At 38.9% G+C, this 27,997-nt stretch overlaps 1 protein-coding gene across 2 annotated transcripts in view; it reads right to left on the reverse strand.

The window, feature by feature from the left end:
• Positions 1-3,444: 3,444 nt before the first annotated feature.
• Positions 3,445-27,997, reverse strand: part of RXRG (retinoid X receptor gamma) — a 36,309-nt gene continuing 11,756 nt past the window's right edge. For both annotated transcript variants that reach the window (XM_081948918.1, XM_081948919.1), the window contains exons 3-10: positions 23,956-24,100; positions 23,260-23,439; positions 19,967-20,136; positions 17,069-17,198; positions 15,106-15,238; positions 12,548-12,639; positions 11,730-11,835; positions 3,445-3,960 (exon numbers count right to left, since the gene is read on the reverse strand). In XM_081948918.1, the coding sequence (XP_081805044.1) occupies positions 3,813-3,960; positions 11,730-11,835; positions 12,548-12,639; positions 15,106-15,238; positions 17,069-17,198; positions 19,967-20,136; positions 23,260-23,439; positions 23,956-24,100 (1,104 nt within the window). In that variant the 3' untranslated portion in view covers positions 3,445-3,812. The remainder of the gene's footprint in view (positions 3,961-11,729; positions 11,836-12,547; positions 12,640-15,105; positions 15,239-17,068; positions 17,199-19,966; positions 20,137-23,259; positions 23,440-23,955; positions 24,101-27,997) is intronic.

Consider the following 27,997-nt stretch of genomic DNA (forward strand, 5'->3'; position numbering starts at 1 on the left):
CAGGAGCTTTAATTAACCAATTGTCATAAATCAGAATTTGGAAAAAGCAGGAAGCAAAGAGAAACATACCAAAGGAATTTGCTGTGTTTGAGTTCGTTCCAATTAATATATTTTAAGCAACTCTAACCAATGAGAGGTAACAAGGGGAAAAAATAAGAAAATCCAGAACTAGGAAAATACGAAGGTTTTTTTTTTGCCAGAAGGAAAATAAAGGATCAAGATGGCTCCCACTTCTCTTCCTCTTCACATTAGCTGAATTAGTTAAATTTAAGGTGGACTAGAACTCTGAAATAAGAACTGTATAACTAACTGTAATTTTGGAACTGGACATTAAGGTAACAAGGGGAAAAATAAAATAAGATCAAGAGCTGGGAAAATACGAAGGGTTTTTTTTCTGCCAGAGGGAGAACAAATTTCAAGATGGCTCCCGCCTCTCTTCCTCTTCACATTAGCTGAATTAGCTAAATTTAAGGTGGACCAAAACGCTGAAATAAGAATTGTATAACTAACTGTAATTTTGGAACTGGACATTATGGAAAGGTGGCAATTTGAAGAACTATGTGAAATTATAAAAAATATGCATAAATCATTAAAATCCAGTCTAAATAGAATTTTGAAGTTAGATATTGAGGAGAAGCAGGAAGTGAAGGAAGAAGAGGGGGGATAATGAAGAGGTAGAAATGGTGGAAAATAAAAAGCAGACAAAAGATCTCACTGAGTTTGACAGTGCATAGGGAAAACTGAAGAGGGAGGTTATGCCCCAACAAAGGGAAATACAAAAGATTTCACTGGGTTTGACAGTGGCTTGGGGAAAAATGAAGAGGGTGGACATGTCAAAACAAAGAAAAGAGAGAAGAAAGGAATAGAGAAGTAGGACAAAAGACTTATTAGGAAAAATCAGACAATTAGAAATTGTTATATGGGAAATATAAATTTGAGATATGTGGTTTACTCCTATATATGATAATTAAACTGAGTTGCTAACTGATTGAATATGATAATGGAAGATAATTAAATAAAGGTTAAAATATATGGAATATGGACAAATATGAAACTGTTATGTGGAGAATGCAAAGTAGAGGTATGTGATTCACCTTTATACATGATAATTAAACTGAATTGCCAATTGATTGAATATGACAATGGAAGGACAATTAAGTATAGGTTAAAATACATGAATATGGACACATATAGAACTCTTAAGATGATGAACAAAGTGAGGTGTGTACCACTTGTTATCTTACATAATGGATTAATGGAATTGTAATGAACATTGAACAGTAAGGATTGTTATTTAAAAACAACAAAGGGTAAGCTAAGTCCAAATATGGAAAAATGGAGGGGGAACATGAAATATACTTATAATGGAAAATGATTGAGATTACAAAGACAGAACTACAAATTTGGGGCGAGTAAGGATGCATAACTATCTAAATATAATGATGAGAATAGCTGGGAATTGTGACCAGGCCTACATCTCAGCCAAAAATAGGCTGGGTTTATATATATATTGTGTCACAGCCCCTGGTATGCCTGGTATATTTGGGAGGGAACACACTGCTTCCCTTTTCTGTCTTTTGGCTAACTTCAGGAGGCAGAAAACCATATTTTTAATATTGCATTTGTTACATTTGTGTTGTATTTGTGCTGATATTTATTTATCAGCACAAATACAACATGTGTGTGTGTGTGTGTATGTTGTATTTGTGCTGATAAATAAATAAAGGGAGACTAGTATAGATCTATTTCAAGCTATTTAGCTCTCATCAGCTAGCCATACCCTAACTGGGATATATATATTTACTATATATGTATACTTTTTTCCTTTTTTAAAAAAGGAGGAAGATATATGTTAAAATTAAATATGTATATTGAAATGGAATTATAAATACCATCAACATAAAAGGGAGCTTGCTCAGAAGCTGAAATAAACCAAGTAAATGAGATGAAGAGTTCGAAGTAGAGGAGAGAGGTAAGGGAAAAAGAGAGGGATAGGAGAGAGGGCAGGAGGGAAAGAGGAGGAGAGAAAGAAGGGGTGGAAAGGAGAGAGAGGAGAAGGAGAGAGGAGGGGGAAGTAGAGGAGTGTCACAAGTGTATTTTGAGGTGCAGAAGTTCAGTTATTTAGGCATTCCTCATTTTCAATATGGAGTTATGACATACTTTTGTTCTATGCATATGAAGAAAGCTTTGGCTGGATGAGATGAAATCTTTAATCATCCTGAAATATATGATTTGAGATATTTGAGATAGCCAAAGGATAATAGGGGGCGCAACATTTCAGTTGCTTAGGATTTTTTTTTGTATTAGCTTAGCATTTTGCTGCATTTTCATTATGTTTTATATTTATCTTGAAAGTGGAGTATTTGATCACAGAGATTTATGATATATGTAAGTTCTCTGTTTAATTCAATTGCACAATAATAAAATTTTTAGATTTATAGTCACTGTTCTGATTGGGTTAATTTGTGCTTTATACAAATAAAGTATAATTTCCTCTCACGGCTTTTTGTATAATAAAAATAGAAAAGAATGGGATGCACTATAAGTAGCAATTTCATAAACTATTTAAAAAAACAGAATAGTATAATGCAGAAGAAATGTTAAACATTGGCATAATGAATTATAAGAAATGTGTATGCCTTTCTTTTGCCCAAAATATGTAAAACATAACTACATGCATACAACACATAGTACTTGTCATCCTCATTTGATGGTTGTTATGGAGACCACCATCTTTCAGTTTTAGCTTTTAAATAGTCTAATTTTTTATCCTTCCTTTCCCACCTCCCTATTTCCAGTCCTTCCTTTCCTCCTAATCCTTTTGCATGTGTTGGAGCCCTCTGGTGCCTCATAAGAGTAATGTAAGAATTTTCAGGGTTGGTAGACTCCAGCAAAATGATTAACCATACTTTCACTAGGAACACAAGAGAACAGAAGCAACATCATGAAAGTTTGTTTTTAGCTCAACCTCCTTGTTCTGATATGAATAATTCTATGTAATGAGAATTTTAAACCCTTCTACTTCCAGATAGGTTTGGACATTTGGATATTGTCCTCTTTGCGCATAACAAACTGCAGCAGGAATATGTACAAAGTAATTGTGAAATATTCCTTTGAGGAATTGATTTCATTTCCATGTGAAGTTATGCTGTAGTATGAACCTGGAACATGTTGAACAGGTTATTTATAAATATTGTCACAACAAAATAACAAAAGAAAATCTAGAGTCATGTATGTGATTTTGCTATCTAAAATAAAACAGGCCCAGTTTCAGATCATGCAAATGAATGGAAATCTATTCCAAATTATCCTGTTCCATATTGGAATGATGATGTCAACAATATCCGATGCAGGTTTCTTATCATGTGTAGATATATTCTGGGTAAAATATGAACACAAGTATACAAGGATATAAATGACATGTTGTAAGAGATGTTCCCTGACTCAACTCTCCAGAATATCCAGTAACCAGGACCTCAGCAGTGACTTCCATACTAATTAGTCATATATTATTTTATTTCTCATCTTTTTGGAAGTGAAAAAATAATTTAAACTCAATCATTCATACAAGTTTTTTGTGATGAGTTACAAATAATTTTCGATGAACTGTAGAATGCCCCGTTCCTCCTAGCTGCTATTTAAAAGTTTGCACATGAATAACATTCCATTTTTTTAAAGCTGAACATTTATAGGAGCTTCTATTCCTTTCTGAAAGTTATTCCAGGAAAATGGAATGAGTGAAAGCAGTCAGATCAGGAAGAAAACCTCTTCAGTGGTGTCATTTGCGCTTTCTTGTTAGCATCCTGTCTTCATTAGGTGATTTGCAGAGGTGTCTCTAACATCTCCATAAGAAAGGTGTCAATCGGGGTATCACCTATTAGCTTGAAGAAGAAGAGATGTTCCAGGCACTTCAGTCCAATAGATCGCAATGCAGGCAGCCTGAGAAGAAGTTTAGCAAATCTGGAAGAAGGAGGGAAGGAGGGAGGGAGAGGGGGAGGGAGGGGGAGAGAGAGAGAGGAGGAAAATCTGTAATCAATGCCTGCTGGTAACACCAAGGTCAAAGAGAACCCACTTTTTCTGAATTAAAACTGGTTGTCCTTTGGATGCCATTGATATGAGAGAGAGAGAGAGAGAGAGAGAGAGAGAGAGAGAGAGAGAGAGAGAGAGAGGGAGGGAGGGAGGGAGGGAGGGAGGGAGGGAGGGAGGGAGGGAGAGAGAGAGAGAGAGAGAGAGAGAATTGTTTGTTTGTGAAGAAAAAAGAGAAAGACAAAAGGGTATAAAGAAAAAAAAGAAATAAAGAAGTGACATCCCAACAACCATAAATAATTCTAATAATTTATCACCTCCTTTTAACAATGCAGAAATATCTTCTTCCAATATAACATCTCTTAACTATAAACAAATCCATAATTCATTGTCATTTCAGTCCTTTCAGTCATTCTAAGAGTTATGAGGAATGAACTACCTTTATATTTCTTTTATTTCTAACAGTCTTGATCTTTAGTGGTCAACAAAAAATAATGATATAAAATTCTCTTTTCATTATTTCTTTGTCCCTTCCCTCATGATTCTTCAAAACTTTAACGATAACTATTTTGCAAATCCAATATAGGAAAATTATCAGATCTCTCTCTTGATATATTATTTCAGCATCATTTGTACACTGCTTTTAATGAAGATATTAGACCTCTTTTATATGTTCAGTGTAACATATTTGTAGCCTGTCATTTATAAATATGGGAGGCATGGTGGCTTAGTCGCTTAATGATGCTGGAGATCATCTTTGCTCCAGTGGTTCAAATCCTTGCACTGTATGGTGTGGTGAGCTCCTATCACTCAGGCTCAGATTCTGCCCTCCTAGCAGGCTGCACACAAGTAAATAAATAGGTACCAATTTGGTGGAGTGAAGAGAGGGCACTTCGTGCAGACGGTTAGAATCCTGCTGATGCTGAACCTTCCAGGTTGCGATGCCTGTTGGTGAAGCAGCTTTAGTGGAGGGAGTGGGCCTTAGATGCTGCTGCTGCAAGAAAGCCACATGTCTTTCTTTCTGGTGTGGAGCCAGCTCACCCTCATGTGGCACACCTTGGGAAGCACATGAGTGGGAACCAAACAGGGCTAGCTAACAGGCAGCCAAACTTACTACTCTGCATTAATGTTGTAGTCTCCCAGTTAATGTAACATTGTCATATGCTAAATAAATCAATAAATTTGTAAATACACTTTCAGCTCAGTCTTGTCAGGCAGAACTTGTTCCTCTTCTGTAAGATTTTTAGATGCAATCCCTTCATAGAGCCAGGTCTCTCTGTTGACACTAGTAACCTTCAGAGTCCATTGTATCAGAAATATCCTTCAATTTGCCTAATATTAGAACATTTTGCTTCATTCTGTAACTATAAGTCAAGTTTATGTGTTCTTTTTATTTGTAATATTTAGTTCCCTCTAATGCTCAATTTTTAAAATGTTGTTACGTTTTTTCTTTTTAAATTCAAAACAACAGCATTTATCTACAGGGAAAATTATAATTAATTCAAAAAACTTATTTTAAATTTATCTGGATCCTTAGTCCATTTGTAACTTTCTAAAATCAAAGTTTTAAACACTCTTTTGCTGTTCATTACATTTAAAACGTTCTCAAGCTTGTATTTAAAATTGTTTTTTATACTATGTTTTAACCTTAAAGATATTTTTTATAGAATAATTTTTGTAATTTATAAAATTGTTCACTGTCGGTACATATCCTCAGAGAAATTGTCTAGAAATATATATATTGGAAATGTGAATAACAAGGAAGGACATATCATTTTATTATGTTCAGTGGATGGGTACATTTTTTTTTATTCAGATACGTTGATTCAGAGGATTTTAAAGGAGGATATACAATTGAAGCCAGAGGTCTTGAGTTTGATGGACAAACAGTTGGAAAAACATCATTGAACATTATTTTTGTACATGAGGACTACAGCAAGATTATTATTTGTACAAAGATGGAAACATTTGGCATTACCCACAATGAAGGAATTGTTGGTAAAGATGATGGGAGTTGCTGAAATGGCTAAATTGACTTATTTAATTAGAGAAAAGACAATATGTACCTTTAATTAGATTAAAGAAAGATGAGAGTTATGTTGTAACGATAGAGTATGATAAATTTATAATTGTACTTATAGTTGCTGTAAAAAAAGATTAGAAACTACTGCTTTATATCTTTTTTCTTTATTTTTGATTTTTCTCTCTTTCTAGCATTTTAAACTTTCTCCTTGATTTCTTTTTCTTACTTTATATTCATGTGTATTAGTTATCTTCCTTTTAAAAATTCTTTAATGGAATTGCGGATATGTGGTGTGTTTATGTATGTGTAAAATTCATTATTATCTTTCCCCCTTCTATCTATTACTAAATTTGTCATAATACAATTAAAATTGAACACTGAAATGCTGTGGGAATACATTGCAAATGCCAGTATTCCCTTCAGTTAGAGGTCTCTTTTCTCTGTAAATCATCTCTGTACGATACTACTCTGTTAATTATGCATATTGAACAAGAAGTATTAATTGGCTGGTTTAAAATATTGCTGCTCAAACAAAGAGATGAAGAACACAAAAGGGTTTTAAAATAATTAAAAAAATATTTCAATATTTCTATCTAAATATTGTCCAGCAGATGGCAGAATAGGACAACATAAAAATTATAAAAGCTTGTGAGGATTCTTTCAAGCTAAGAACTGTATTTTTTCCTATATAACTTTTCAGGGCCAAATACACTGGAGTACTAACCCACATCAAACCACATTTATACTCATCTCTCACCCTTCCCCACTTTTTGTATTCTATTTAAAAATAGCTCTCAGGACATTTTCCAATTTGCAGCACTACTACAACGCCTGGCTGAAATGGCTGGCTACAGAAATCCCTGTCTGAATTTTAGTCCATTATTTTGCTTTGACCCCAGTGATGACCTGATGCTCTGTCTGGGTTGCTGGATTATAAATCAGGATACCAGGCATTTTAGTCCTCCCCTAGGCATGAAAGTCTTGGTGTTGCTTTATCTACATGGGGCTGCCTTTGAAGAGCCCGCGGAGGCTTCAGCTGGTCCAGAATGCGGCCGCGCGGGTTATCATGGGGGTACCTAGGTGCTCCCATGTTACACCCCTTTTAGGCGGCCTGCACTGGTTGCCAGTTGTTTTCTGGGTGCGATTCAAGGTACTAATTATGACCTTTAAAGTGCTCCATGGCTTAGGCCCAGGGTATCTGCGAGACCACCTACTGCCACCAGTAGCCTCCCACCGTCCAATACGATCCTACAGAGTTGGCCTCCTCGGGTGCCGTCGGCCAGACAGTGTTGGCTGGGGACCCCCAGGGGGAGAGCCTTCTCTGTGGGAGCGCCTTCCCTCTGGAATGAGATGCCCCCAGAGCTTCGCATAATCTCCGACCTCCGGTCCTTCCGACGCGCCCTAAGATTGGATACTTATCTAATTTCCTTTTAACTTTTGTGACATGTGTTTTTTAATGTTGTACGCTGCCCTGAGTCCTTTGGGAGAAGGATGGCATATAAATCCAATAAATCCAAATCCAAATCTCATTCTAACCCATGTCTACATGGGGCTTCCCTTGGGACGCGCCCGGAGACTGCAGCTAGTCCAGAACGCGGCCGCGCGGGTTGTCATGGGGAGTTCCAGATACTCCCACGTAACACCACTCCTGCGCGAGCTGCACTGGCTGCCTGTGGTTTTTCGGGTGCGTTTCAAGGTTCTGATTACCATCTTTAAAGCGCTCCATGGCATAGGACCTAGTTACTTGCGGGATCGCATCCTCCCACATACATCCCTGCGGCCAATCCGCTCTCACAGGGAAGGGCTTCTCCAGGTGCCGTCCACTAGGCAATGCCAGCGGGCGGCGCCAAGGAATAGGGCCTTCTCTGTGATGGGCCCAACCCTCTGGAATGACCTCCCCCCCGATATTAGAACCACCACAGACTTCCGCTCCTTCTGACAAAAATTGAAGACTCACCTGTTTCGATTAGCTGGCCTGGCATAATTATAACTGTTACAATTGTTACCTCCTGGAAATATATTCTCAACTGGTATTTTAAGGGTATTGTTTTAAATCTAATTGATTTTAGGGCTTTTAGAGCCATATTCATATTCTTCTGTACAGTTCTTTTAATTTTTTAACCTCCTCCATATGTGTATGTATATTTATATTTATATCTATATTTGTATTTATTATCTGTTATTTGCTGTGTGGACTGTACACCGCCCCGAGTCCTTTTTGGGAGAGGGGGCGGTCTAGAAGTGCGAAGAATAAATAGACTTGTTTTGGGGAAAACAGGAGGCAAGAACACTATACATACTGCTTTGAAAGGCGGAGTATACATCTAATTAATTAAAGTCTCATTGGTGGATCTACCCATTTCTTTACCTGTGCTGGGAGGAGGTGTCAAAAAGTAAACACCACAAGTATTACAATTTTTCTATTCCTTGGGCTAGAAGGAAAAAGTGTCCAACTACTTGTCAATTGCACTTTAAAAGATTGAACTAAACCAGACTAGACCAGTCCTTCACTGTTTTATCATATACAGCCATTCCTCGTTTAGTGAGTACCTTGGTTAGTGATAAATCACATAATAGTAATAGTAGTAACAGCAGGATGATGTTGTGCATTCGTGCCTTCTAGAAATGGACCAGTACATGTACTGGAAAAAGCTGGTCATGAAAATCAGCTCCAAATCATTTTCTGTCTATATAAGACTGAATGACCTGAGAAGCTATAAGAAAAATAGGCCAAAGAGTTCCTTAAAATGAAGATGCTAAAAGCAAAATCTTTCTCAAATCCAATATTCAACAGCAGAAACAAGCCAGTGCATCTCTGTCAAAAATCTGATGAAAATCTGATTTAAGATGACACACACATAGGTAAGGAAAAAAGGTCGTCAAACAACACACAGAAGTAGTCCAAATTTGCAGAGATGGTGTCAGGAAAGCTCAACTTCAAAATGAGTGGAAGTTAATGAAGTATGTGAATAAAAACTCAAGTCCTCTTTGGATATGTTCAAAATGAAACCAAGAGAAAAGAAGCAGTACGCTAGTTACTCTGGAAAGATGGCAAAAGATAGCAAGTTAAAGAGAAAAAGATAAAGTACTCCGCTCCTAGATTGGTTTAGTCTTCTTCGTGTGGAGGACATGTTCCACTTGATCATTTCAATTAGATGATTAAAAAGCAGGATTTGAGTCTGAGTTGGACAACAGAATAGTCAGGAAATATGGACTGACCTTGAATGCATTTAGATTTCTAGAGCCAGCCAAAGCACCCTAGGTTACTACTGAATGCATTTCCTGGCTGTTTGCCAAGTTCAAAAATTGAGATTAGGTTAGTCTGATGAGACTAATTATTAGGGTAATTTAAGAGCTGTCTTTTTTCTATTACCTGTTATCCTTGTACTGTTTTCATCAAACTTCTGATGTAATGAATCTTTTATTTTAATTCCCTTTTTAAAAAATTCTTAGCATCCTGTGCCAAGCTCGTTTTGAGATTTAGCTTTCCTGGCACCTTTCATGCTATCAAATTGACTTTTTCTTGGTGACCTGTTTCTATTTCTACCTCTCATACATGCTTTTTTAATTTTTAGATATTTACCAAGCTTTTTGTCAAGTTACAGTGGCTCCTTCTGCTGTTTTTCCACCCCCCACCCCCCTCTGGAATTGTTTGTCATTGTGCTTTTAGTTCATGTACAGCCAAATTGTTGTAAGATTAACATTGCTGACTTGCAACAAATCTTGCATGGTAGAATTCCCCAAATCTTGTTAAAGTATGCTTTGAGGATCTCCTTCCTTAGAAACTCTCACCCATTAGTACAGAAGGAGCAGAAGGAATAAAATGGACTTGTATTAAGGTAAGTACACTAATAACCTTACAAGGTCTTTAGAGGGGTGGCGGGAATGGAGAGAGAAGTTTTGATTGCCAACTTCAGCTGAAAAAAGACAATGCAACACCCTGGGAATGATTGCCTCTGACTCAAAACTACTTTGGATGATTTATTTCCCTTCTTGAGCAATGGAAACCCAGAAGAAATATACTATGTATCTACTTGTATAATGTCTTGGTTTAAAAATAATGCAGTGAAATTATAGGAAACAGAAACAAAGTATTTAATATTGACCAAAGATGCTTTAAAACATTTCATATTATATCTAACTTTTTATCATAGTACTGAGTATCATTCTCTGCTTTAACCTTAATTGGGCAATTTTATCTCATATTCCATTTTACCCTAACCTACCCCTTGTCCTCCCTCTTTCCCTCTTTCCCTCTTTGGGTTGCCTGAAGAAACCTACATTTCCAGTTTCAGTTTGGAGTTGAAGACTCAGTCACAGAAAAAAAGAGCATTTATTTTGTTTATGACTCAATATTTTTCTATATATTCAGCATGATATTCAATATAAGCTCAAGCTAAAGTAAAGTGACCAGACATCCCGCTTTTGGCGGGACAGTTCCGATTTTTAATAATTTGTCCTGCGTCCCGCGGTGTTTTTAAAAAGTCCCGATTTTTGGCAAGGTGCGCAGCCACGCAAGAAAACACCGCGCAGCAGTGTGCAACTGCCGCACAGTGATTTCTACTGTCACAGGCTCCGGAGGCAGGGGAGGTCCTTTGCAGGCGGCTAGAACTGGCTGCCCGCAAAGGACCTCCCCAGACTTGTTTTGATGAGCGCGAGGCAACTGACGGTAGTTTGCGCCAGCCGCGCCCGCTCAAACTATTGTCAGTCACCCCGTGTTCAGCAAAGCAAGCCTGGGGAGGTCCTTTGTGGGCAGCCAGTCCTAGCCGCTTGCGCCTGGCGCTGCGGCTGAAGTGAACTCCCAAAGCCCCCGCCGCCACTAGAATAACTGCTGCTGCCGCCTCCTCCTCCTCCTCCTCCTTCAACAGCACTACCACATTTGGTGCCCGACGCTGCAGCTGAGGTGAAGCTGCCAAAGCTCCCGCTGGAGCCCCTGCCCGTGGCAGCGGCACCTCCCCCTCTGCTCGGAGCACCTGAGTGGGGCCCCGCGTTACCCCTGCCCCCTCCTCCTCCTCCATGCTTTTGAGGAGCCATGAGGCTGCAGGAGCCAGTAGGAAGGCGGCGGAGGGGGCGGGAGCAAGAAAAAAACATCTCATGGCTTCTCAAAAGCATGGAAGAGGAGGTGGCAGGGGTAACGCGGGGCCCAGCTCAGGTGCTCCAAGCGGAGGGGGTGGCACCGCCGCCACTGCCATGGGCGGAGGCACCAGCAGGAACTTTGGCAGCTTCACCTCAGCCGCAGCGCCGGGTGGCAAATGTGGTGGTGCTGTTGGACGAGGAGGAGGAGGCAGCAGCAGTTATTCTGGTGGCAGTGGGGGCTCTTCGGCATCTTCAGCGGCAGCCCTGCCCCCGGTGGAAAAAACCAAAGATGGAACAGATCCATGCAGATGATGTCGCCACAACATGACTGGAGGAGGAATTCTGGGAGTTGAAGTCCACAAGTCTTAAAGCTGTCACGTTTGAAGACCCCTGGGGTTTTTTTCCCTAAAGGGTTAGGGGTGCAAGGAATTAGACCAAATTTTTAATCAAGAACCCCCCCCCCCCCCCGGGTCAATGGTGTCCCGCTTTACCAATGTAAAATCTGGTCACCTTAAGCTAAAGATACAAAAACATCATAGCTGACGTAATTTTGTAACATCTTAATGTCATTATGCGTTAAGCAGCCTAAGCAATTCCTATTTACCTTCCAGGTTGCTCAGGATACTTCTGTTTTGTATATGCCTCCAGGGTAGCATAAACTTTTTCACGTAGCAGTTCTACCTCTGCAGGACTGGACAGGCCTTTGGCATCTGATGCAGTGACAATAGAGGGAAATGATTAAAAAGAGGGACAAATATTCCAGTCCCCGAAACAACCATATCCAATTTTTTAAAAAGCTATAATCATCCTTAGGGATGTAAGTGCTGTACCATTTAGGACAAGTAGTAATATCATCAGGAACAGACATACTGATTCTTGTATTATATGGGGGAAAAAATCTAACAATTTTATGAGATATAAATAAACTTTGTTATCTATTTTAAGAAATCTATGAAAAGGTATGTAGCTGTTCATAACATAATGGAATAGTTACAGCTGCAACTGGAGAAGTTGCAACACGGCTAATACTGAACACTGGGACAATCTCAGCATTCCCATTTTCCCTTCTATTTTGTGAAGGATAATCCCTTCTCCTTTTTTCTTCTTCCACACCCCATTGCTGTTCAATTACTCTTCTCTGTGTAGCATTCAATGTCTCTTTCTTCTTTGAAACTCATATTCCATACATTTACCCTTATTGTTTCTTGTAGTTCATTGCTGCCTCAGTAAATGCAACGTGATAATGGCACACATTGAAAGTCAATTTAAAAAAAGAAGAAATCAATTATGAAAAGTCACAAGAAAAAAAATACTCTCTGCTCCTTAGAATCCAGCGTAGTCAATGGCTAAATTAGCTGAGTGTACAGAGGCATGAGAATATCCTGAGGAAGATGGCAGCCTTCCCAAGACTCAATACTTAACCTGGATTGAACAAGACAATGGCTCGCAGACACCCCAGTTCAGATTTGTCCATCTGCATGTCTTTCATTTTGGATACCAACTCAGTAAGAACCCTGCAAAGACGGACAAGGAAGAAGGGGGATGCATGAATCAAATTATATGTATGCATTACTGGTGCTTCTACTCTATGTGGTGGTTAAGTGGGTCTAGGACAACTCACCACAACCATTTTGCCATGGCCAACTCACCATGGGGCAATTCCACATAATGACAGCTCAACCCAATAAATGTTATCTGCCACTGATTCTTTGACATTATTTTCACTATTGTCCATTTCCACAAAAATGGAAATGTCAAAGAAACATGGCAAATAGCATCATATGTTATTTGAGTTACATGGAGTTATCCCATGTAGAATTGTCCCATGGCAAGTTGTCTGCAGCGAGTTGTCCTGTGGCAAGTGGGCCACCACAAGTTGTCCCATTCTGTGGTTAAATAGTGTGGAATTACCAGGAGCTGGATTTTTTGTTTTGTTTAATGAAGCATCAATTCATCATTAGAATCAATTAGAGTCACACTGCATTTTTGCCGTAGTTCTCCCATCAAATTTCGTGGTTGTGGAAAACCTGAATTTTTAAAAAACAGGAAAATAGAGTAATCTTCATGCAAATGGATGTTCAGTACTGCTTTTTTAAAATCTCTTTTCAAGATGGGATGCCAATCTAAGCAGTGATAAACACCCCCTGTATGTTTTGGAATGCAGATACCGCAAAATTATCTGTTTCAATTAAAACCCGCTCGTTCAGTTTGCATGTCCTAGAAGAGGGTGCTCTTGTGAGAAACTTGGGGGAAGAAGCTTCTTTATGGGATCTGCAACTCTATGGAACAGCTTTCTTGTAGAAATGCAAGCATGTCACCTTTCCGGCCAGATTTTAGGCTGTTGTTGGAAAGAGAACTTTCAAGAGAATTGTTAATGGTTAGATGTTAGAGCTGTATTAGTATGATTCTGGCAATTTTAGAGACTGTTGTGTAATTTTTATTCTGTTTGAATATGTTTTATGTGATGCATCACCAGGATTCTATTGAGATTGGGGCAGTATCAAAATGCAATAAACAAACAACTATATCAGTCAAGTGATATCAAGCCTTCATTACTTTACAGCAGTGGTGAAATTCATTTTTTTTACTACCATTTCTGTGGGCGTGGTTTGGTGGGTGTGGCAGGGGAAGGATACTACAAAGTCTCCATTCCCACCCCACTCCTGGGGGAAAGATATTGCAAAATCTCCATTACCACCACACTCTGGGGCCAGCTCAAAATTTCCACTACCGGTTCTCCAGAACCTGTCAGAACCTGCTGGATTTCACCCCTGCTTTGCAGTGTCTTTCATATTTTTGTCCCAATTATTTTATATATTTATTCCAAAGGAGGACAATTCTAAAGGAACATTTGAATTAAATTAGGAAAAGCTATAACTAAAACTACAAATGAAGACTCTTATAAAGTGTTAATCTTTTTGATCTGTTTGAGCAACTAGATGTTCAGATCATTCCTTCCAATCTCCTATTGTCTACTATGTTTGCAATGTTAATTCTACATGGATTTCATAAAATATCTTTAGCCTACCATATCAGGTTTTTTTTATTCCACCTCACTGATAATTCTTTGTTAATCCTTTCTATGACTTGCACGTTCAGCATATGTCCATGCATCGCATCTGTATTACCTCTTTCTTACAATAGACTACCTAGTTATCTAGGCTACATAGGTGGAAACTAAAATATTCCCATATCTTCTTTAGATCAACATACTACATTCATCAGAAAAAGGAATTACCGGTACATTTCCTGTATATGACCTGTGTTAACCATATCCATTATTATTTGACATTGTCTCATAATGATCATATCATAGAGGAAGGAGACATGCAATTGAGATATGTTCTTATATAGGCAATATGTACACATAATCACAAATAAGATCCTATATTTTTGTTAATCAGTACAGTTTTAATAAAGTGACCACTAATATTTTCATAAAGACAATTTAACTAGCGTTCTTAAGTTGGGGCTTTCGGCCAAGACTACAATTGATGGGCAGTAAATAGAAAGAATTTAAATTCATTCATACATGTTCCATTCACAGCAGCTGGATCATTTCCATTCATGCTCTTGGACAAAATAAGAAGAAATGGATAGTCGGTTAAAAATGTCACCATCATTTTATTATTATTTTTAATTTCCCTTGATCTTTACGGCAGAAAAACAACAACAAATAATACTAGAAACCAGCCATCTATAAGAAATTGCAGAATTATATGCAAACCAGGGAACTAACAACTTGATATATATTGGCGTGTAAGTCCCAAGGCTATTTCTTAAAATCAAAACTTTTTTTGAAGGGAACAAAATTAGAGCAGAGAAGTTGCATAAGTTGCATTTAGAACTGCATAAACCCAGCCAGCCATTCCGTTCCTACAGATTTCAGAAGTACTTATTTAAGCTTTTCTTACTCTATCAAAACTAACCGGAAGTCATCTAGGAAAATGCAAATGCTGGAATTAGGAATAAAAACATGCCTGTCAAATATGGATCCCACTCCAGCGCTGTGTGCACTGCTCCGATGCACATGTAAGCCAGTGGCCAGTAAGATACCATCCTGTACAGAAACAGAGCGATGGGAAAAAGAGGCAATCAGCAGTTCATTCCAACCTAAAAGAGGAAATAAGAGTGATATACATATTTTTTTCCTAGAGTCTTTAAAAAATTTGATTGATAATCTGGCTGTTAACTTGAGTGGACCAATGTATGCTACACTAGAGTATGCAAAATTTTATTTATTTCACTTCATCCATGTAATAGTTTGTTTGCAAAAGAACAAGCAATCCTTTTTAAAAACGGAAACTGAAATAAGTAATAAGGCAAAAGATAGCCCGATCCTGAAGTAATAGCATGGATATTGGAAACCTATTTCTCATTTTGCACATTCTTAGAAAGTGTTTGTATCTCATGGCATAATCTTTGCAGGGAATTTAAGTACATGACTTGCTATTGAATAAATATCTGTCTGCCTAGGGACACCAGATACTAGTAAACCAGTAAATGTTTAAAAGAAGTTATTGGGCTTTACCACTTCATAATGCAATTGCAGAAAAATGTGCTTTATTACTTTCCAACACTAAGAAGACAAGCAAACCTACAAACAAACCATTGAAAACCTGTATGTTGAGGAATTGTTTGAATTAAGCTCTTTTCCCAGCATAGTCACTGTTTAACTATAAACTATTTATTTTTAACAGGCCATCAAATTGTTCTTATTCTTGTAAAACAATCCTGTTTTAAAGAAATGCACAAAGGACAGTAGTTTTACTTGATGTGTGATTCTACAGATTGTGGATGACACAACCAGCATAAATAAAATCTCAATATCCATGGAGGTTGTACAATCACATCCAATCGGGGAGATGGTTTTTTTCCAAGTACAGGTAGTCTATGACCTATGACCACAAATTGAGCCCAAAATTTCTGTTGCTAAGTGAGACAGTTGTTAAATGAGTTTTGCCCCAGTTGTTAAGTGAACCATTGCAATTGTTATTAGTAAACACTATTGTTAAGTGAATCTGACCTCCCCATTGACTGTGCTTGTTCAGACATATGACTGTTGCAGCATCCCTGTGGATAGACCTACCCTGGTTCACACCAACAGTCATAAATATGAATCAATTAAGAATCCAAATTTTGGTCACATGACCATAGGGATGCTGCAACGGTCATATGTGTGAACAATAAGTCACATTTTTCAGTACCGCTGTAACTTCGAACCATCACTAAACAAATGGTTGTATGTCTAGGACTGCCTTGGGTCCATACATAGTGAGAATTTAGAGGATTAGATTAGAGGTTCACACTATTACTCATAACCGCCTTGGTAGTAACTGCTCCACTATCCTCTTTCTGGCAAGGGAAGCACTTCCTTTCAACTTTGCGACAGGACAGATCCTACCATTCTGTCTTGTTTAGCTCTGAGGCTCGTTTGCATTCCCACTTCCAAAAGCCACCTTGGGCTTTATTTCAGGGATGCAGTATGAGGTAAGTTTCAGAATCCCATCCCTTTGTGATTTGGGATGAAAGAATCTTACCATCAGCTGAAAACCATGACCTGAATGACTGAGAATTTCTACAGACCACCAGCTAAAAAATACTAACCTTTAAGCTGAAAATTAGATATAGAGAAAGTAGGAACATTGTGTAGGAATCTGTGAGGAAGCTGAATAGCTGCCCAAATTCTGAAGGGCTGAGCAATTCCTTGTCTCTAGCTATATTCTGTTCACATTTTTTTCCAAAATTGGAAGATGCTTTATCTTCTGAGAGAACAAAATGCCTTGCAAAATTTAGAAAAAAGTCTATTTTCTTTTTTACAAGATAATGTGCAAGTGGATAATTCATCAGCTACAACCTACAGCTACATCATGCAAGTTTTCCAGTTTCTGGTGCTGTGTTGATCATTCAAGGTGAGCAATGGCAAAGAGAAGCCTACATTACCTGCTCGGAGGAGGATAACTTGGTCTTCTAATGTTAGGTCTGAGAAGTGCGGAATCCGCTTGGCCCATTCAACCAATGTGAAGAGCTGTTTATCAGCTGCATGGCAAATATTGGTGACAGGATCATTGGTCTAAGGAAGAAACAAGTACATAAGTCAGCAAAAACACCTTGTTTGGGCTATTTTCTATAAGCCCAATTTTAGAAATGAACAGTCTACCTTTTAAATCTATTGTAAGAGTCTTTACATCTTGTCTATCTACCCAAGGACAGTCTGGGGTAATGGGGCAATTCTTGTCTTCAATTGGTATTTTCTTCCCCCTTTTCCCCATCTCCTCATCCAGAGAAAGAGAAGAAAAAGAAAGAATGAAATTGCCTTTCCGTCAACTGAAAGACTAAAGGTCAGACTATGAAATGAAACTGGTGGCCAATCAACAGAGCAGAATCTGAAGCAGATTATAAGACACACCCTGGCACCAAAAATGTATGTTTAAAATCGTAGTTTGTTTATTAGGGAGCAGAACGGCAAAGAGAATCATTGATGCATTTCTCATGGCTTAGACTAAAAAGGATTGAGAGAGCAACTTTAAAAAAGGGTGATCTTTCCAAAATGCAGAACTAGTCTCAAGGAAACTAGGTTGTAAGGATTGAGTAAGAAGCATCTAAAATAGAATAGAAAATAGAATACTTAGAAATAAAAGTAGAATAAAATCTCTACTGCATGCTGTTTGACTTCTTACTGTATCTGTAAGTTAGGTGTGCCAGATTTTGCTTCCTGAATTCTGGAAGTCTTACCTTGCATATGTACTGTAACATTCCATTAAGACCACTATATGGCTGCGAAAGGAATATTCTATAATTATTTAATGTCATCTAGGAATTACTCTGATTTCTGTGGCACAAACCTGATGCTCTACTTAACTCTCTGATAACCTGGAGTACATTTCCCCACCCCACCCTGCTACTGTTAACTCCAGATGTTTTCCAAAAACAAAAGTACTAGGAATCCCCCATTTAACTGTGGGAGAGAATTGTGCTTGTGCAGGGATTTAGCCAATGCCTTTTCTGGGTTTCCATACTAATGATATAAGGATTAGATTACAAATCAGTTGTGTGTGTATTTTGATGCTACAAGGATTTTTGAATGCTCCTCTTGCCAGAGGTGCAATTTAGCATTAGTTTCTAAACTTTCCACTCTACTTTTGCTGCTAGGCTACTAGGAAGGGAATGGGACAACTTGCCACCGCCAACTTGCTGCAGCTAACTCACCACGGCCAACTCATCACAGCCAACTCATCCTGGAAAACTCGCTGCAGGACAATGTAACAATTTTATGTAATTATTTAAAATAAATAAAAATATTTTAATTTTTGCCATTCACATTTTATTCTGTCCCTCCTTTTGCATCCTTTTTTTAATGATTCTATTCCACCATTTCTTTGATATTAATGTAACTTTTGTCCCGCAGCGAGTTGTCCTGTGGCCGTGGCAAATTGTCCTGCAGCAAGTTGGCTGTGGCAAGTTAGCCATGGTGAGTTGGCTGTGACAAGTTGGCCATGGCGAGTTGGCTATGGTGAATTGTCACAGACCCTGCAGGAAAGCCAACCACAGGGCAGGATCTGAAGCAGTTCCAATCCACAATTATACCCATATCAAGCAAAAGTGCATCTTAAGAATCTGAAACACTGCCCAAATGCCAGGCTTGCACATTGTATGAACAGCAGCCCAGGCAGTGAATTTTGGGCATCTTTCTTCCATTTCATCCTAGGAGATCAGCCCAAGACAGCTTGGTTCCAAGCAAGAAACACTCCCATTGTGGTTATCACAGGTCACTTCTGTGAATTTAACTACTGCCCTTTTACCTGTGCTTGCTCACAAAATTCTTTGGCAGCTAAGAGATCATAATTAAGCTGAACTCTTAATTTTCTTTTGCTTTCTGGCTGAGGGGAGGGGAGGGGAGGAGCAGAGGTTAAGGTTTTATGATGTTGGAAGCCCAACCCACCTCACAGGGTTGTTCTTGGGGGAAAATAGGAGGATGAAATCTCTTTCAACGACTTATAAAAATAATAAAGTCAGGAAATAAATAAATAGGAAAACATTTGCATGTGCATATGAACATTCCTGAGATTGGGAATTCAACCCAAGCAATGTTAGTAAAGCAAAAAAAAAATAAAGTGAATAAATTCTAGAACAGTGATGGCGAACCTTTTCGGCCCTGAGTGCCCAAATCAAAACATGCCACGTGCATGCGCACATCGGCCACCTGGTCTTCGGGCTTCTGCCGCACGCACACAAACCACCCAGCTGGTCTTCACACCCATCGGGAGCCCAAAGCATGTGCACTGGCCAGCCTGTCTTTGGGTTTCCAACGCTCTGGCGTGCATGAAGACCATCTGGCCAGCATGCATGAGCGTGCCGGAAAGCAGAAGAGCAGCTGGCAATGGTGCGTGTGCCCACAGAGAGGGCTTTGGTTGCCACCTCTGGCAAGGGTGCCATAGATTCACCATCACGGCTCTAAAAATTTAACACTTAGCTAAGTACAGTTTATCAGGAGGAAATCCAAACAACATATGTCCACTGTGTGCACGTGTCTGAAAAAAGAGGTGGAGCAAGCAACTTCAGATTAGTACTTTCTTAGACAAAGAGAAACTAAAAAGGAGAGATTCTGTTGTCCTAACTTTCAAGTTTCTGCTTTTGTGTGTCATAAGAAGACCCCAGATGTCTATCATTACCAGTTGTTAAAAATATTTTAGATTATGAACCCATCGTGCACTTGCCAAAGAGGTCATTTTTATGAATGTGCATTAACTCAGGTGTTTGTATTCAGGATATTCAATGTTACTCACATTACTCACAGTTACTCACAACCTAAGGAACAGCACCAAAATGAATCTCACCTACCGAGGTTTCTGCACTCACATCACCGTATGATTCAGACTTTGGTTCAACTGCCATTTCAGCTTCTAAAATCCTTTCCACAGGCATATCTTCAAGACTCCCACCATTGCTGTTTGTAGATTCCACTTCATTCTCACTCCGGTCTCTGCTTCTCTGCCTCTCTTCTTGAACCGCTTAGTGCACAAAGAAAAGATCCACAAGAATGTTGTCACTCCCCACTCTGTGTCCCGAAATGTAATCCTATAATTATACTGTGACTTCCTTACATTTTTTCTGACTCCCGCCCATCAGCAAGGTGCCTAAGTTCAGAATAGGCTTTTTTTCTCCTTAGATTCTTTTCTATGTTCAGACAATTATTCTAATAAGACTTTCCTCAGCAATTATTCTTATTATTCTAATAAGACTTTCCTCAGCCTTACGCACAGTCACCCATGCGCTGGTGACGTCTCGCCTGGACTACTGCAATGCTCTCTACATGGGGCTTCCCTTGAGATGCACTCGGAGACTACAGTTGGTCCAGAATGCGGCCGCGCGGGTGATTATGGGGAGGACTAGGTACTCCCATGTAACACCTCTCCTGCGCGAGCTGCACTGGCTTCCTGTGGTCTATCGGGTGCGTTTCAAGGTTTTGATTACGATCTTTAAAGCGCTCCATGGCATAGGACCTAGTTACTTGCGGGATCGCATCCTGCCCCATACATCCCTACGACCAATCCGCTCACACAGAGAGGGACTTCTCCGGGTGCCGTCCACTAAACAGTGTCGGGGGGCGACGCCCAGGAGCAGGGCCTTCTCTGTGATGGGCCCAGCCCTGTGGAATGACCTCCCCCTTGACATCAGGATTACTTCCGATCTCCGCTCCTTCCGTGTAAAGCTCAAGACCCACCTTTTTCAATTATCTGGCCTGGCTCAACCGTAGTTTATCCTATTCCTCCTGACAGTCCTTTTTAAATTGTATTATTATTATGGGGTATTTTTAATGGCAAATTTTTATTATTATTAATGTGTTGTATATTTAATTATTACCTCCTCCGTGTATGTCCGTGTATGTACGTGTATGTATATGTATGTATATGTGTGTATCTGTATGTTTATATGTATGTATGTATGTTTTTATTGTACGCCGCCCCGAGTCCCTTGCGGAGAGGGAGCGGCTAACAAATTAAATTATTATTATTAAATTATTATGACTGTGAGAAATTTTTTTACTGCCTAAATGCAGGACTTTACTTTTCTCGACACTGAATTACATTTTGTTAGCTAGGCCCCAACATACAAGTCTGTCAAGATTCTTCTGAATATTGATTCTAGTTTCCAAAGTTTTAGCTATCACCCCAGTTTGGTTCCCCTTCTATTCCCTGAAGTGTCAAGATTGAAAAACGCTTAAGCTTCTTCTGACTATTACTGCTTTTCAGCTTGCCAAAGAACTGGGAGGAGGAAAGGGTGAGATGGAATGCGGAGACTACAATCTTCAACCGTGAAAGTCAAGGACACTTCTGCAGGTATCGGCCAAGACGTGGACTGTTATCAAAACAAAAGGCTCATTCCTAATTGGATAATGTGACCTCTTCCATGGGAGGAGGGGATGAAACTCATTTTAACTCTGCAGCGTTGTGTGGAAAAATTTAGAGTTGGTTTTACTTTCTTTAGTACCAAAATAATGTAATCAATAAAGTTTTGCTTTTGGGACTTTAAAGTTCCTGAAGATGCCTGCTTTTCTTCAGTCTGTTTGTAGGATGGTTGACATGAAGATCTTGAAGAGTACTGGGCCAAGGACAGAATGTTAAGGTACTCTACTGCATCCTTCCATGTAGGTATAGTTCTGTTGAGGGCTACACATTGAGTATGGTTTATTAGCCAGTTACAAACCCATCTGATGGTGATACTATCTATACCACATTTTTCTAACTTACAAAGAAGTAGGCTATACTCTAGTTCTGTTCTAGATATGAGCACCTATTTCCATTTTTTAAAATACTTTTCTTTTTGTTGGTAGTGGTTTGTTCTTCAAACTTGCTGTTCGGCTTCCAAACGTTTCATTGCCAGGCTAGGCAACATCTTCAGCAGGACTTCGATTGAAGTGTCTTGTCTCAATTATCATTTGCTTTTATCTATCCTGAGTGGTGACGTGGTTGATGGGTCACGTGACTGGATGGTCACATCCTGTGAAGGTCACCAAGTAAGGAGGTTGTTGGTGCTGTCATAGGTTAGTTGTCCAATTAATCTGGCTCTTTTCAGGCTTGTAGGCTGATTCCAGATCAATATGTTTGTTGAGTGACCTATTTGTTGAATACCAGACTTCAACAATGTGCATAGCATGTGGTGGCATGGCCAATTATTTTTATTCCATCCCAGTCAAACTAGCGTTGCTTGGTGTCACTGGGGTCAAAATCAGGGATTTGCCAGTTGGCTGCTAGTCAGTGCTCATGGATTCTTGTTTTTAGTTGTCATCCTTCCCCAACATAGACAGTCACAGTTGTTGCATTTGATCTTGCAGATTATATTGCTGTTCTCTTCCTTTAGTCCTTGGTTCTCTACAGCTCTTGTTGGAGTGTTGATGTTGGTTTGTGAGCCACCATTATTCCCAATGGTTGTAGAATTCTGGCCAGATGTTGCTTTTCTGTTTACGATTTCTGCCCATGGAATTCTTCTTAATTTCCTTCTTAGTTTTTTGTAGTTGGCTCTGCTTTCTGCAGGGTGTCTCCTAGTTGATGTCAGGGTAGTTAAAGTCCCCCCACAGCTGTATATTTTCTGCACATGTTGTTTAACTGATCAGCAAAACATTCATCTACTTCCTCGGCTGTGTAAGTGGCCTGTACAATACACCTATAGCCCTCTCCCTCCCTCCCTCTCTCCCTCCCTCCCTCCCTCCCTCTCTCTCTCACCTTGTGGAAGTGACAGTTTAGGGGGAAACCCACATCAATGTAATACTTGGCAAATCTCTATATAGCCAGTGTCCTGCTTGGATAGAGTTTTAATTTATGAATTGCATCTTGTTTTCTTTCATTTGCTGTGACTGCCACAGTGGCACTTCAGAACACATTTCCTATATTCTTCAAAGTGGCAGATCATCAAACATATAGAACAAACTGCATGGCAGTGGCCTGACTTTTAGCTGATGGAGAATTGATTCATCTATTCAGGATGAAGAAGAACAAAAACAATGGGGCTATGAGAGTTTCTTCTGATGTAATTAAGGATGGTTTGTATATGCACATCTTAGTATAGTATATACTAAGTATATACAGTATATATGTTCACATATGTGTATGAATGTGTATATCATAGCAACATACCTTCTCTTTTCATGCCTGTTGCTAGACATTTCTGATAACGGCAATACTGGCAACGGTTTCGCTGACGCTTGTCGATCAGACAGTCTTTATTATCTCGACATGTGTAGACAAGGTCTTTTCTTACTGTCCGCTTAAAGAATCCTTTGCAGCCTTCACAACTGTACACCCCGTAGTGCTTCCCTAGCAATACAGCAACACACATCAGCACATTCCAATTGTTATACATGAGCAAGTTTAAATGTTTTCTGCACTTTTGAGTTGGGGCATTTAAATTATCAGAGCATTTTGTTTCAGAAATGGTTAAATACAGAACCATTTAATATGCCTGAGAGGACTACGAAAACTGTACAGGAAACAGACCAGACTGTGATACAGAATACTGTGAAGAACCCAGATGTGATCAGAATAGCAGCCAACCAGGGAAAGGGGTGTAATTATATGAGGCATGGATGTTTTAGCACTGCAAGAGTGGTTAACCCACCTCATCAGCTCATAAAAGCTGAACATTTGGCCTCAAATAAAACAATAGTCCAATGTTCTCAAAAGCTATACATTTAAAGTGATTTTGCCCTGAATGAAGAGACACAAGAGATACTTTCTGCACGACCAAGAGGAAAGAATCCTGAGGCAATGTTATATTGTAATAGTTATTTAATACTTCCCAGACAGTCCCCTTGACATGTAAGCTGTGAGTACCTGATGATCTGTCTCCACAAATTGCGCACACATGCTTTGTGAGGGATCCTGGACTTGGGGATGAATAATTCATTGCTCCCATCCGTTGGAAATTTGGCAAAGGCTTGGTATCTTCAGAGGTTCCAGCGCTGTTCATGATACTGGACTAAAATGGGAGCATATGGAAGGGGGAAAGCAAAATGGGTTACACAACCTCAGACTGATGTTCCATCTGTGATCCAATATTCAGGACCAGACAGAAGGCATAGTCTTCTGTTGGCATTTCCATATGAGAGCTGAACATATGAGCACCATACTTTCAGTGATCAAGCAGAAAAACAAAGCATTTGTTAATGTAAGTTTAGAAAATAACCACTCTAACCTGGCAATTCAAGGAACAATGTGGGGTTGAAAGGGGTGGGATGGGGGCAGGGGTGAAATGCTCTGAAGTCTACTACCGGTTCGCTTCGCACGCATGCACAATGCAGGCACTAATTAGCCTTTTCTGAGTCTGCAAAGGTAAGTAGAACAGCAAGGGGGGGACGGACAGCTGTGACACGCGATTCGCTAGAAAGCAGAATTGCCTGCTTTCTAGCGAATATAAATCGTGCGGCATAGCTGATTGTCGCACAGCTGATCGTCAGAACTTTGTTTTTACTTTTTAGCATTTTTTTATTACCAGTTTACCAGTAGTAAAAAAATGTACAAAAATGTTTTTTTTAAGTTTCCACGATCAGCTGTGCGACAATCAGCTGTGCTGTGCGATTATCGGAACTTTTTTTTACTACCAGTTTGGGCAAACCAGTAGCATTTTTTACTACCAGTTCTGGTGAACTGGTCTGAACCATTAGCATTTCACCCTGGATGTGACAAAAGAAGAAAAATAAGTATTTTACTTATTTTATTTGCTGATTGATATAAAACCTAAATGTGTCTGTGTGATAAGAGAACATGAGGGTGTGTGTGTGCTTGGTTGTTTTAGTAACACTGATATGACATGATATATATTCTAAAAATTCAGACAAATAAACACTTGCCTATAAGAAGGGAGGTTGAATAACTGGCCCTGTGATGCAGCTGTAACAATCTAGAGGTGAACATGTTTAAAGCTGTAAAGATTAGGGTGGATTTTAAAAGGAGCTCTCCTATTCTACCACTTCTTACCATATTAAACAGCAGTTTTCAAATTTTGGGGTTCCATGATCTCCCAGCACTTGAAAGGGACACTTAACATTAAAACCATCATGAAAAAGGCACAACAAAGTATGTTTTTCCTGCATCAACTCAGGAAGTTCAGACTCCCCAGGAGCTGTTGAGACAGTTCTACAGAGGAATTACTGAGCCTGTCATTTGTACTTCTATAACTGTCTGGGTTGGTAGAGCAACCTAACAGGACAGGTACAGACTCCATAGGATAGTTTAGACTGAAGAAAAAGCAATCACAACCTGCTTTCTATAGAAGACCTGTATATTACACGGGTCAGAAGGGGGGCTGAGAAGATATCTGCAGACCCCTCACATCCTGGACATAAACTGTTTCCATTCCACCCATCAGGGCAGCATTGTAATAGTGCATTGCATGTCAAAACAGCCAGACACAGAGAGTTTTTTCCGGTGTCATCATTCTGCTGAACATCTAATTCTTACAGTGCTGTCTAATGCCTACGTGTATTTACCTATGTAGTATGGCTGTACTAATATTATTTATCCTTCTTATCTTCTTTACTCCTCCCCTTTCTTAGCATTATTATTGTATGTTATCTCTTTTATTCATTAAATATGAAACTCAGTCAACTGAACATTTAAAAATGTATCACAAATATCACTGATTGGTGCTAATGGTTGATATGAGTTGCTACCAGCATCCTAGGTATCAACCAAGTATATTCTTAAAATATACTATGTTCCGAGTAGCGCAGCTTTTTGCAGTTCCACTGGTGTTATTGCAGGAAGCTGCAATTTTTTGATGTATTTTATCAAATTCTTGGACATTGTATCAAATGCCCCGATGACAATGGGTATCACTGTTACATGTTTAATCCATAATCGCATAGTTTCGATGGCCAGGTTGCAGTATTTCATGATTTTTTCCAGTTCTTTTTCTTTGACTCTGGCGTCTCCTGGTACAACAATATCAATAAATTGTACATTTCAGTTTTTGACAACCGTGATATCTGGCACATTGTGTTCCAAATGATGATCCATCTGTATTCAAAAGTCCCACAGGATCTTGACCATCTCACTTTCGGTAACTTTTTCCACTTTATTTTCCCATGGCTTTTCGGATACAGGTAGGATGTATTTTTTATATAGTGACCAGTGTATTAATTTAGCAACTCAGTCATGTCTAGCTTTGTAATCAGTTTGTGTGATTTTGCTTCACATATTCAGTGTGAAACAATTTCAACTTTGTCATTGCAAAGTTGGCAGTTTGGATTGTTAGTGGATTTTTGAATCTTTGCTTTCATGGCATTAGTTTGTAATGCTTGTTCTTGAGCAGCAACTATTAAATCTTCCATTTCTTTCTTGAAGGCTCCTCTCTTAAGCTATGCGCATGTCAAGTTGTTATCACATTTCCCTTCAATGTTTTTCAAGTGCTGTCCATGCAAAGCTTTGGTTTTCCATCTATTTCATTTGTTATCCAGCTGTTTTTCCTTATATTCTGCCTTTGTTTCTGTTCTTTTTATAATGTTCTCTGTTTTCACAGCCTCCAGCCATCTTTCTGTACTTTGGTTCACATAATCATTCAAACTTCATTTTTCTTCTTCTACAGTTTGATGGATTTGCAATAGCCTTCTGCCTCCTATTCTTCTTGGCAAGTACAAACTGTCGATGTCACTTTGTGGATGTAAAGCGTGGTACATATTCAAAAATTTACCGGTTTTCCGGTGCAGGTTTTCCAGTTCAGCCACAGTCCAGTTGATGTTTCCAGCTGGGTAGCATATCACTGGAACTGCCCATGTATTAATCGCTTTAATTATGTTTCCAGCATTCAAATTTGATTTTAATATTTTGTGGACCCTCCTGATATATTCCTTTTGCGTTGACTCTTTGACTTTTCCATTCAAGATGTTATCTGTTTCCAATATGCCTAAGTATTTGTAACTGTCATCCTTTGCTAATGTTTTCACGATGCTTCCATTTCCCAATTCTATTCCTTCTATTTTTTCTTTTTTTCTTGCTGCATGAATAGTATAGCACATTTTTCAGGTCCAAAGTTTATTCTGATCTCTCTGCTGAACAGTTGAACTGTGTATTGATTCAAGTTCAATGGGGCTTTTGGTATACAGTTTTAAGTCATCCATGTATAGTAGATGGTTTATCTTGCCATGTTGGATTGAGATTTGGTAGCCCAGTTTTTTGTTTCATAGAATTATTGTCAGTGGAATTAATGTGATGTTGAACAGTAGTGGTAAAAGATTCCTTGGAAGATTCCTCGTCTGATGTTGACTTTGCCAATGTTCCCCCCATTTGCTGTTCAAACTGTTTTACATTTTTGCATATTTGCTTTCATAAATGTACAAATATTTTTACTGATTCCAAAGTTTTTTCGACTGGTGTTAATCCAGCTATGGGGTAATATGTCAAATGCCTTCTTGTAATCTATCCACAACATATTTAAATTTGTTCTTCTTCATTTTGCATTTTTAGTACCATTTTGTCAATGAGCAGCTAATCTTTTGTTCCTCCTGATTTTTTGTAATTTCCTTTTTGTTCTGCTGGATACAAACTGTTTTCCATCAGATGATTGAATACTGAGTTTGCCAGTACTCTTGTAAAAAGTTTGAATGTTGTTGGCAGACAAGTAACTGGGTGATAGTAGTAGTAGTAGTAGTAGTAGTAGTAGTAGTAGTAATAGTAGTAGTAGTTGTTGTTGTTATTATAATATATTTTATTCATTAAACATGAAACTCAGTCAACTGAACATTCAAAAATGCATCACAAATACCATTGACTAGTGCTAATGGTTGATACAGGTTGCTGCCAGTGTGCTAGGTATCAACCAAGTACCTTCTTAAGATGTATGATATTCCGAGTAGCGCAGTTTTTTGTAGTTCTGCTG

Source organism: Natrix helvetica, assembly GCF_964273705.1.
Source record: "Natrix helvetica genome assembly, chromosome: 3".
Taxonomy (NCBI): domain Eukaryota; kingdom Metazoa; phylum Chordata; class Lepidosauria; order Squamata; family Natricidae; genus Natrix; species Natrix helvetica.